This window comes from Aedes aegypti, chromosome 2 (genome assembly GCF_002204515.2).
Source record: "Aedes aegypti strain LVP_AGWG chromosome 2, AaegL5.0 Primary Assembly, whole genome shotgun sequence".
Taxonomy (NCBI): domain Eukaryota; kingdom Metazoa; phylum Arthropoda; class Insecta; order Diptera; family Culicidae; genus Aedes; species Aedes aegypti.
The window spans coordinates 244,966,145-244,978,372 of record NC_035108.1 but is presented as its reverse complement, the minus strand read 5'-3'; the positions used below and the strand labels follow the sequence as shown (position 1 = coordinate 244,978,372).

The 12,228-nt window shown below is 41.6% G+C and overlaps 1 protein-coding gene across 1 annotated transcript in view; it reads right to left on the bottom strand.

Moving 5' to 3' along the window:
- Positions 1 to 757: 757 nt before the first annotated feature.
- LOC5575448 (ER degradation-enhancing alpha-mannosidase-like protein 3) overlaps positions 758 to 12,228 on the bottom strand; it is a 41,121-nt gene continuing 29,650 nt past the window's right edge. Inside the window, exons 7-12 of the mRNA XM_001661914.2 lie at positions 11,046 to 11,298; positions 10,721 to 10,983; positions 10,429 to 10,660; positions 4,207 to 4,302; positions 3,972 to 4,144; positions 758 to 1,824 (exon numbers count right to left, since the gene is read on the bottom strand). Of these exons, the coding sequence (XP_001661964.1) occupies positions 1,654 to 1,824; positions 3,972 to 4,144; positions 4,207 to 4,302; positions 10,429 to 10,660; positions 10,721 to 10,983; positions 11,046 to 11,298 (1,188 nt within the window). The 3' untranslated portion in view covers positions 758 to 1,653. The remainder of the gene's footprint in view (positions 1,825 to 3,971; positions 4,145 to 4,206; positions 4,303 to 10,428; positions 10,661 to 10,720; positions 10,984 to 11,045; positions 11,299 to 12,228) is intronic.

Genomic DNA, 12,228 nt, shown 5'->3' with positions numbered 1-12,228 from the left:
CACGTGGTTTCTGGACGGCCACTTCTAATTTATCTGTAATTGGGCTTTCCAGATATTCCGCTTTGCACGTGAAACGTACTTATTTATGCATGAAGATACTTTTCAGAGAAATAGTCAGATGTGAAGACGAATATAGCATGTTTAGCTTGTTTGTTGTTCAGCGAAGAACAGTGCGCGGAATTAGGGCATTATGAAAAAAGCCGTGACCTAATTCCGCGCAATACTTTTTTGGATAAAACTCAATAATTATGCTAATATTTGATAATATTCCATAGAAACACTATGAAACATATCTGTAGCAAGTAGTTCCGCGAAATATTGCATAAAAAAAACATTTTCAATATAGAAATCGCTTTTGCTTTTGTCCTACAGTCTTAGCACGGACGCTAAGGAAATTGAAAAAATGGCGTCTACTTAGACGGGCCTCCACTGATTATTTGTTTACGCCCCGAAAAAGTGTCTTATTTGCTTTTATTTGTGATTCAAACTTATTCTAAATGAAAGAAGCATCAAATGGCATAAAAAATTGTTGCAATATCAATCTGTATTTCCATATATAAATAATTTTGTATGAAATGCGCGGAATTAGCAATGCGCTGAATCAGGACACTTTACGGTACTCCATTAACCCACTTACCTTATTTGTAGTTTTTGTTTCGAGTGAGAGGCATTTAATTACTTACTTGCACGAGGAATCGTTTTATTCACTGTTACAAGTGTATGGCTGTTGTTATCATAAAAGTTAACGTAATCATGATTATCGTAAAACATTCGTTTTTATTTACAAAATTAGAACAGGGATATAAGAAATCACTTATCGCTTAGCAGGCAATTATATCTTTTTTATTCACAACTATTACTTTCTATGATTTAAGATAAATTCTTTATCATATTGCATCTTGATTGTGACTAACTAGCGACTGCTGTTATAGGAAATGACTTCTTGGAAGGTATCAAAATCTTTTCCATAATTCCTTGCTATGTACAGGCGAAAGTATTCTAAAACTGCTATTCAGCTGAGATGTGGCGAATGGGGTGCGGATTGACTGTTTTACGGAACTCCATTCCCGCTCAGCCTCAGTCGTTCTACGTCAGTTTCATGATTTAGTAAAATCCGGTAAGTTATGTACAGTACGTTTCGTTTGTATCTCTTTTTTTACAGTGAATATTTTTTGATTAGCACCGGTTTGGAACACTTTAGCTCGACCAATCCGCCTCATCTTCAACAATCGTTTATCCAACTGATATGTTACTAACACTTTCCTTCACTTAATTGCATAACAACCTGCTGCCATTCTCACAATTTTCATTTATTATATTAACCTAACTTATGCTATAAAACTTTACACTAGTCTTAACTACTCACAGTACTGCAACATTTAAACTGCATCACATTACACTTTATACTTCTCGTCAACAAATGTATCACTTTGAAAAAGAAAAAATGCACAGTTTCGTCCACTCGCATACTCTCTCTTCCATATACCTAGTCTCATCTTTGCACAGTGTTCTCTCGAAGGAAAATTTACAAACTTTTATACACTGTTTCGTCAACTTTTTCGCTAATGCCAATTTGTTTTGTTATCTCAACTTTTACCTATAGTCGTGTTTTTTTATCGCCCTCAGCATTCGACGAAGGCCGCACGCTTACTATTATGGCTTGTTTGATTTTGATTCGCTGCTACTGCTGCTGCTGCTACTACTGCTGGAGGTCTGGGCAGATTCAGTCTTGGTTTCCGTCTTTTGTGAATATGCTTTCGCGGCCGCACCGGAGGAGGAAGAGGAATGCAGATCACTCAGCTCCTTCACGGCCCTCAGGGTGATCTGTTGGGAGCCGGGGAGCAGAATTCATTATTTGTCAAGTTAGTTTTGATTAACACATGAAAAGCGAATAAATGTAGTTTTTGATAGCATAAATTCAGAGCTGCCGTTCTACGCATATTTGTCCCGCGGTTCATAAGGTTTACATAGAGCATGGGACAAGTAAGCGTAGAAGGGTAGTGAGTGTCTTAAAAATAGGAACTTTTGAGATTTCATGCCTGAAAAAAAGAGACCAGGAGAAAACCAAAAAAGAGTAACCAAATAGAAAACAAAGAGGAACCAGGAGATTCAAAAAGAAATTTCCAATTAATCCGACCAAACAATTATTTCAAGATATGTTTAAGAATTCTTCGGAATCTGAGATTACGACAAGTATTATTGTATATTTATTTTTAGAGATGTACCGAATATTCGGCCGGCCGAATATTCGGGCCGACTATCTCGATTATTTTGATTTTGCCGAATATTCGGTCTGCCGAATAATGAATTCTGTTATTCGGCCGAATAGGCCGAATAGTGACCGAATAGTAACAATATTGACTAATTTAAATAAAAAAATCATTTGATGGATTCTATGAAAGGAGTTTGACGCCAAATATTTAAAATGTGAGAATTTCTCCGATCTATGGCATTAAGGTGACTACGGTGCTGCTCAATACCCAAGGTATTTTCTGCAAATGAGCCTTAAGTACACGCATGCCAAATGTACAACTATCTGACTAGGCATAAATTAATAGACAAACATCGGTTTCAACACCGACCAAATCTTTGCGATGATGTACTTTGTTTGGCTCTGTATCAATCCATGCCAAATATTTGCCATAGTGTACTAATAGCTTAATATTCATTTTTCTGGGGCTGTAAGGTAGACTAGTTTGATGTTAACATACATTAGCACTTTCCATTCTTTCGGTATTGTTTTGTTTGAGACACTACTCACGTTCGGATGAGAAATCTAGTGACGTATATTGGGTTATCCATATAAAAAAACCATGAAATGGATAAGAAGTGCTAAAAGCAATAGAATACAGCTCTCTAACTTCCGAAATACAAAAATCTTCGGAATTTATGATATTTAAGATTTTTACAACCCCTTTCAAAAGCTCAAGAAGACGATCATTCATTTCCATTCGTAATGCGTTCAATTTTTCACCGTAGAAGCCTTTATCCAGAATTAAAAATATAGTTTTGAGAAATTAGACGAATATATGGTTGTCATTCGACCGAATATTAAGATTTTGGTTGGCCGAATATTAGGTCATTATTCGGCCGAATGTTCGGCCGAATATTCGTTTGGCCGAATAATAATTTCGTAACTATTCGGTATAGTGTAATAGTAATAGTGCTATTCGGTACATCTCTATTTATTTTTGTGATTTTCTACAAGAACGGAATTTTTCAGTAAATAATTCAGGTATACGCTCAAAGTTTCCTTTGCCTGTTACTACTTCAGAAGAGCATATATTGACTTGTTTACGCACTTCCTAAAGAATTCTTCTAAAAAATCCGTACGAGTATTTAAACTGGATTTTGCTCCATATATTCCACATGGAAATTCTCCAAAAAATTTCTTAAGAAAGTCATCCATGCATTTATCCAATGATTCTTCGACTTCCTTAGTATTTCCTCCTTGATTTCCGTTTGGGCCATCTTCAAGAATTCGACCAGTAATTTCTTCAGAGACCAGTGAGGAGAATTTTTTCTAAAAATTGTCATTCAGAATTTCTTAAAAAAAAATCAACCAAAAATTTTCTTTGGATACCTTCAGGAATTACTTTGAGAAATATCCCAAGGATTTCTGTAATGAATTTTTCCAGTAACTCTTTCAGGAATGTAGGAAATCAACCTCTGTTGAAACTTCTATATAAACTCCTGATGAACTTTTAAAGGGATCACTGAAAAAACAAAGATGTTTTTTAGCTAAGATTGAATAAATAATTAATGAAATCCATGAAATAATGTGTACAGGAATAATATTAAAATAGTAATATCTGAAAAGAGACCTGCAACCATCATTGGGACTAACTGAAAAAGCAAAACCAATACAAATGGTTTCCATAAATCAAAATGATTAAAAATGGCAAATCACTTCAACCTATTTAAGCTATTGAAAAATAGATTTTTTGATGTTATTGAGTAACCAAACTCACCTCAAGTTTGGGATCCGCTTTGACAGCCGCGAGCAGCACTTCGGCTTCCCTGGTGAAAAGGAACACCACTGGAATTTTCACGTCGTCCTGCCCGTCGCCGGACATGGCGAACATCTGCTGATTGTCGATCGAGGTGTTCGGTGTGTTGTCGTACACGATGGCGGCTACGGAACCTGTTGAGATGGAGTCATTGTAATTTATCATCTGATTCTCATTTTTTTTAAATAGTTCTTACCGGCTGCTTGAACCCTTCGTGCTTTGTCCACAAATGTGCAATCACCCCGCTCTAGAATGGCTATTCTACCTTTAAGCTCTCTGCTGTTTTTAAGGCCTAGAAACAGAAATTTAGATGAGATTAGTCATAAAGAAGCTTTAAACGATGATAAAAAAGCGCCATTTTAATATAACTTTTTAATATAAAAGTCATTTTAATATATCATTTTTTGTGTTTTCTACAAAGTGGTTTACATGCCGAAACTACATGTTTTTGCAGAACATTGCAACTCGCTCTCTTATTTTATTTATTTATTTGGTTCTACATCAATCCACATGATAGAACCTCGCCAACATATCGCCAATTCACTCGGTTCATGGCCGCTTCTCTCCATTCTCTACTTCGACCAACGCTCTGCAGGTCCTGATGCACCTGGTCAATCTACTTGGATCGTTACGCCCCATGCCTTCTTGCTCTGACCGGTTTCGAAGCGAACACCATCTTTACAGGCTTGTTGTTCAGCATTATTGCAACATGCCGTGCCCATCGTATCCTTCCAGCTTTGGTCAACTTGTAGATACTGGGTTCGGCGTGGATTTGAGTGAGGTCATGGTTCACCCTTCGCCGTCACACACCGTTTTCTTACACGCCGCCGAAATTCGTCTCAAGCACCCGGTGTTCGAAAATTCCAAGAGCTTGCAGGTCCTCCTCGAGCATAGTCCACGTTTCATGCCCAAAGAGGAATAACGGTCTTATGAGCGTGTTGTACATGGTGCATTTTTTTATGTTCGGGATGAACCACTGCGACCAGTTTTCTTTGATCTATTGTGGTATACCCGTGTCCTTTGTTTAGTGCATGTCGTTCTACTCCATTAGTATTGAGAAATAATGAAGTAGTCGTTTTTCATACAATTGTCATTTCTTTACTGTTTTACATAGTGCCTCTTTGGAAAAAAGATCCCGCAATTTATACTTTTTGGAACCATTAAACTCCCAAAAGCGCGCCCCTCATTAAGGTTCCCCAGACAACCAGAAGTCGCATAGCAGTACACGAACAAAGTCGTTTATTTGTACAAATTGCATCACTTCCGCATTACATGAAATCGTATGGACGCATGAAATCGTATGGACGATGAGTTTCCTCCCATAAAACGCTATTTTATGAGTTCATATGTGCATTTCGTTTTGTCCCGTATACTCGTACAAAGTTTTTTTTTTTTTTTTACAAGGGGGAAATCTGCAAACAGATCCCCTGAGAAGATAACTCAGGGAATGCGGGGATGACGCACCAACGACGACCCGCTAAAACCAGCCTATGCACTGTGCATGAGCAATTCATTTAGAATTGCTCAAGTGGTGAACAGTGCATCGACATGACCCTTGGACTCAGACCCTCATCTCCCCGGAACCACCTTACGGTATTTCTTCGGGAAGGGACCAGTGCATATAGCACAACACGTGTAGCAGAAGTAGCCTAGGCAAACTGCTTCTCCTAGCCGACTTAAACAATGTTACAAGGGACCAGCCTCGGCAGGGCTAATCCTCTGCAGCCAACTCTTGGTCGGCGCGCCATAGACGCTGCAATTCTAACATAATGTGAGTGACAGCCGTAGTTACTGCATTCCAGCACTCGGCATCCGCACACATTTTCTCTATAATATTGTCGGGGGACGTGTCCCCTCCGCATGTAGTGAGCATGCGACCTCTCACAACAATGAAACGGGGGCAATCGAACACGACATGCTCCGCTGTTTCCTCTACACCAGCACAATTGGGGCACGCAGGAGATTCTGAGTGCCCGAACCTATGCAGGTACTGTCTATAGCAACCATGTCCTGACAGAAACTGCGTCAGGTGGAAGTTCACTTCCCCATGGCTTCTACCATACCAATCTGACACATTTGGTATTAGTCGATGGGTCCATCTACCCTAAGTGGAGTTATCCCATTCCTGCTGCCAGCTTCTGAGCGTTTCCTCTTTACACGCGTCGCGGACTCCTCTGGTACCCCTTTGGTTGAAGCATTGAACATCTTCCTTGATGATGAGATCGATGGGCGTCATCCCGGCTATGATGCACACGGCTTCTCCAACCGCTTTAGGTTTCTGCTCGTTCTAAGTGCTTTTGAACAGATTGGTCCTCCATACCTTAGTATGGATAGCGCCACGCTTGTCAGCAGCTTGAGTTTGCTGGCAATTACAGCAGAGCTGTTAGACATCATCCTCGAAAGCGCCGCTATAGCCGTAGATGCCCTTTTACAGGCATATTCAACGTGGCTAGCGAAGCTCAGCTTGTCATCGATCATTACCCCAAGATGCCTAAGGGATCGCTTGGACTCTATGGTGCAATCACCTACCGAGATAAGCGCCCGTTGCTCGGACTTGCGGTTGTTGACCACCACCACCTCAGTCTTGTGACGGGCCAGTCCTAGTTTCCTAGACTTCATCCATTCCTCAACCAGGGAAATAGAGTGCGCTGCTGTCAACTCTACTTCCTCCATCGATTCACCATAGACCACTCGTACAAAGTTAGTCGGATCAATCCGTAGTAGCTGTCAAATCAACTTTGTTATCATAAATTAAGTCGCATAAGTGTACAGACTAATTCGCAAGAAAATCTATACACTCGTATTGCATGTTATTTTTCATCATATAAAATATGCATGTATATCGCCTCCACTTTTGTACGTATAAGGCCTTTTCGCGACATCTTATACGTGAAACTTTGCAAATATAAGCATCGCATAACGCAAACGGTGATTGCGTTATACGTACATTGTGGTTGTCTGGGTCGGCCACTAAGTTGGTCGAATGATACTGATTTTGAACATGCATCGGTACTCTTGAAACAAAAAGCTTATTTTAGAATGTAGAAGGTCTGCTACCTACACTGATTCGGAATCGTTTACATCCTAGTTATCCAAACATAAGCACTTGAACGCGGAAAGCCCATGAATTGAATCAGCCTCAGATGCTGATTGAGTAATTTTTCCACTTCGACCTCCTCATCATCTAGGAAAAGTAGGTGGGTCTTAGTGACTTGTTACTCTCTTATACTCTTCCGACCATAACTTATCAGTATTAGCCCTGTCGCGCTCAGTTTCGCTTACCACCATGTGGATTTAAACGAGGGCATATTTCGTATGCCGTTGAGGTTTGAATTAAATTTAGGCAGGGATTGAAAACATTTTTTTACAGCTTAAGGAATATCTTTTGTTTTGTTTTTTTTTTATGAAAGAAAGTTTGTAACTTTGTTACACCACGAAGTAGACAAATTGTCCGGATCTCGTGAAAATCGTGCCTCGACTGTTAAAACCGGCTCTCCGCATGACACCTTCAAGCGCAATATTGAACCGCAGGCACGAAAGCCCATCACCTTGTCGTAGTCCCTTGTTGTTTTTTTGTTTTTTACAAGGGGGAAATCTGCAAACAGATCCCCTGAGAAGGTAACTCAGGGAATGCGGGGATGACGCACCAAAACCCACCCGCTAAAACCAGCCGATGCACTGTGCTTGAGCAATTCTTTTAGAGTTGCTCAAGTGGTGAATAGTGCATCGACATGATCCTTGGACTCAGACCCTCATCTCCCCGGAACAACTTTACGGTATTTCTTCGGGGAGGGACCAGTGCATATAGCACAACACGTGTAGCAGAAGTAGCCTAGGCAAACTGCTTCTCCTAGCCGACTTAAACAATATTACAAGGGACCAGCCTCGGTAGGGCTTATCCTCTGCAGCCAACTCTTGGTCAGCGCGCCATAGGCGTTGCAATTCTAACATAATGTGAGTGACAGCCCATAGTTACTGCATTCCAGCACTCGGCATCCACACACATTCTCTCTATTATATTGTCGGGGGAGGTGTCCCATCCGCATGTAGTGAGCATGCGACCTCTCACAACAATGAAACGGGGGCAATCGAATACGACATGCTCCGCTGTTTCCTCCACACCAGCACAGTTGGGGCACGCAGGAGATTCTGAGCGCCCGAACCTATACAGGTACTGTCTATAGCAACCATGCCTGACAGAAACTGCGTCAGGTGGAAGTTCACTTCCCCATGGTTTCCACTATACCAATCTGACACATTTGGTATTAGCCGATGGGTCCATCTACCCTTAGTGGAGTTATCCCGCTTCTGAGCGTTCCCTCTTTACACGCGTCGCGGACTCCTCTGGTACCCCTTTGGTTGAAGCATTGAACATCTTCCTTGATGATGAGATCGATGGGCGTCATCCCGGCTATGATGCACACGGCTTCTCCAACCGCTTTAGGTTTCTGCTCGTTCTAAGTGCTTTTGAACAGATTGGTCCTCCATACCCTAGTATGGATAGCGCCACGCTTGCCAGTAGCTTGCGTTTGCTGGCAATTACAGCAGAGCTGTTAGACATCACCCTCGAAAGCGCCGCTATAGCCGTAGATGCCCTTTTACAGGCATATTTAACATGGCTAGCGAAGCTGAGCTTGTCATCGATCATTACCCCAAGATGCCCCAGGGACTCGACTCTATGGTGCAATCACCTACCGAGATAAGCGCCCGTTGCTCGGACTTGCGGTTGTTGACCACCAACACCTCAGTCTTGTGACGGGCCAGTCCTAGTTTCCTAGACCTCATCCATTCCTCAACTATGGAGATAGAGTGCGCTGCTATCAACTCTACTTCCTCCATCGATTCACCATAGACCACTAGGGTGATATCGTCGGCGAAGCCAACAATCTTAACACCCGTCGGAAGGGGCACCCTCAGTAAGTCATTGTACATCGCATTCCATAACAGCGGGCCCAGGATTGAACCTTGAGGTACTGCTGCGGTAATTCGAACGCTTTTTTGCCCCTCCTCTGTGTCATACAGTAGAATCCTACCATCAAAATAGCTTTCTAGAAGATTACACAACTGCACCGGTACCTTGAGACGGTGAAGTGCGTGTGCTATTGCTTCCCAGCTTGCGCTGTTGAACGCATTCTTAACATCCAGAGTGACAACCGCGCAGTAACGGATGCCGCTCCTTTTATGCTCGATTGCCACTTCAGCTGTCTGAACGACCGACTGGATGGCGTCCAGAATAGATTTACCTTTTCTAAATCCAAACTGGTTGTTGGACAGGCCGTCCGCACTCTCCGTATACGGTACCAGTCTGTTGAGAATCAACCTCTCCAATAACTTGCCCGTCGTATCTAGTATACAGATAGGTCTATACGCCGACGGGTCACCTGGTGGTTTCTCCGCCTTTGGTAGTAGCACCAATTTCTGTCGCTTCCATACATCCGGGAAGATTCCTTGATCAATGCAGCGTTACATCGTGGTTCTGAACATGTCTGGATCTGCGAACACTGCCGCTTTTAAGGCAACATTCGGAATACCATCGTGTCCCGGTTCCATGTTTGACGCGAAAGATTTCACGACTTCTGCCAGCTCTTCGTTCATCACTCTCGCCACTTCTTCTCCTTCATCTGCCACATACGGCGCTGGGGGCCATGGGCTTATAGGATGGTGCAGGAAGAGTACATCGATTATCGATCGCAGCAACTCGGGCGACTTCTCTTGGGGCGCTATGGCACCTTTGGTCTTAGCCATTACCACTCTGCAGGCGTCACTGCATGGACTAGAATTGATCGCTGTGTTAAGCTTCCATAAGGGTCGGTGCAACAATCAACTGTCAAATGTTTAATGGGGGATATTGCCAAATCCGATTTATGTGTATCCCTCATCTCCCTCCTAACCTCGGCAAAACCGCGAGTTTTACGGTTCCCCAAAACTGACCCTATAGTTAAGAAGTAAACTAGAAATTCTAAAATTAGTTTTAAAGAACTCGACTCCATAATACTTAATGGCGCATGAGCCTAAAAATACACAATTAAATAAAAAAATTCACAAAAATTTAATTTAATTCGAAAACCTATTGTGTAACGCCGCATTTTTCACCAAAACACTTAGAAAGTTACCCATGAATCATTTCCTTTTGGTTAAGTGCAGTTTTTGTCTGTCCAAATTTCAACCAAATGTATAATTCTTGAAGTAAAGTCCAGAAGGCTCGAACATATCTCCATATCATACGGTTTTCATAACTGACAAACTGTTTTCACTCAGATTATTAGATACACGTCATCTTCAAATTGATTTTTCACTATAACACTTGCTATAGCTAGAATTCAAGCCGCATCGGAAATACTTCACAATCTATTCAAAATATTTGTTTGGAGAGAGTTAAACGTTACAATATCCCTTAGAACACAATAATGATACTCACTTGTGCAAACTTTGGACGGACTGGCGAACACCGCCCTCTGGGAAATCGACATATCTCCCGTCAGTTCCGGCCCGAAATGACTTGGACCCGCTTTGAGCACCTGGAGCTCCTCACCGCTTCGCTGGAATGATACTTCCTGCAGTTGCGTCTTCGGAATGGCATTCGATTTGGAAAGCTCGACCATTTCCTGCATGAAGATGAGACCTCGTTCGGCGTCCTCAGGGGACTTGGCCTGGTGGATTTAGGTCAGAAATTAGTAAGCCGTATGATCACTGGATACAAAAACCCTTACATTGAAGAAGCTATGCAGCAGTTGCACCTTCCCTTCGCCTAGAGAAACCATCGTAATACCCATGTCATAAACTGTCCGTAGATGATCTGCATTGCTTGCCTGAAAGTCAGCCGCTCTAAGTCTTTTGGCACTCGATATACGCGGGCAGACTCCCGTAACCAGGTCTCTAAGGGGACGTCTAACCGTTTCAGGAAATAACTTGTTCGGGCTTGGACAGGAACGCATAAAGTCCAGCATATTGCCTTCTTCGTGCTCTTTGATGTCTGTGAATGGGAAAAGCTTAGGATTAGAGAAGCATTCAAAGAAATCTCATCTCGTTACTCACTGAATGTGTGATTTCCTAGTTGGCCCAGGGTCAGTGGCAGTAGATGGGCTTCGGTAGTGAAGATGAAGTTTTCGATGTTCAACAGCAAATCGGAAGGATCGGAAAACAGCAGGTACAAGTATTTGAATGTTTCCGACAGCACGTAGGAATCCATTCGGTCCTCGTGCTTACCCGTACGAACGTCATTGACTGCGGCGTAACCGCAAGGAACTTTGGCGTGCTTCTGCAGAGCCTTCAGCGCCTTTTTGCCAGCCTGTGAAAGAAAATGTTGGATTATTGCCACCCACCGAATTTCAATTTTGAAATACAGATAACTCTCCCTTACTCGATATCGAGTAAGAGAACCATAGTAAAAGTTGGTTTTCATGGCTAACTCGATGGTCCCTTGGATCGTAGTTGCACTGGTTTGGTGTTCTGTTACTCGATACCTCCCTAACTTCCCTTCAATATCGAGTTAGGGAGAATTTTGAAATGGGTCGAGAAAGACCCAAGGTCCTTACTAAGGTTCACAAAATGTTAATAAATGCTTTTTATGAAGTTTATGAGTTTTTATGAAAAAAAGGTTTCTTTTTGAAAATAAGTGGGGTGTTAAGGGATTATCTTTTCTACTTTTTCCAAATTACTAAACTTATTTGATGTATGCCGTAATATATTCCAATATACGTTTGGCTTGTTACAGCATTGTAAAAGTTAAGGGGTCCATTTTGTTTGTTACTGAATATCATCAAAAATATATAATCTCGAAAATCGGTAAAAACGGTAGGAAAATCTTGATAACAACGTATTAAAGTTAAATATGGGATTTTTCTTGATATTTTCAAAACTTGTTCGATCACTCTGGTAAAACGTTGGAATGATTCTTTTATTTGGAAATGGGTTTGAAGCTAATGATCCTTCTAGTAGCAATCCTATGAAGTGGTAAACAATATTTTGTCATTTCTGAGCTGTTTTTGAGAAACTTCGCGGCTTCGTCGGGCACTAAACGCATTGTGTCATGGAGTGTGCGTTAGATTTCTACTCCATACTGGAACATTTTTTTCGACCATGCCACTGAGTGTTGCATGCAAATACGTTGTTTAGTGTAGTGGTTTATTTACAGGGAAAATTAGACATTTCCTGTTTTGAAACTGAAAGCCTGTTGAAATTATCCTTATATGATAGGTTATCAAGATTTTTAAAAACG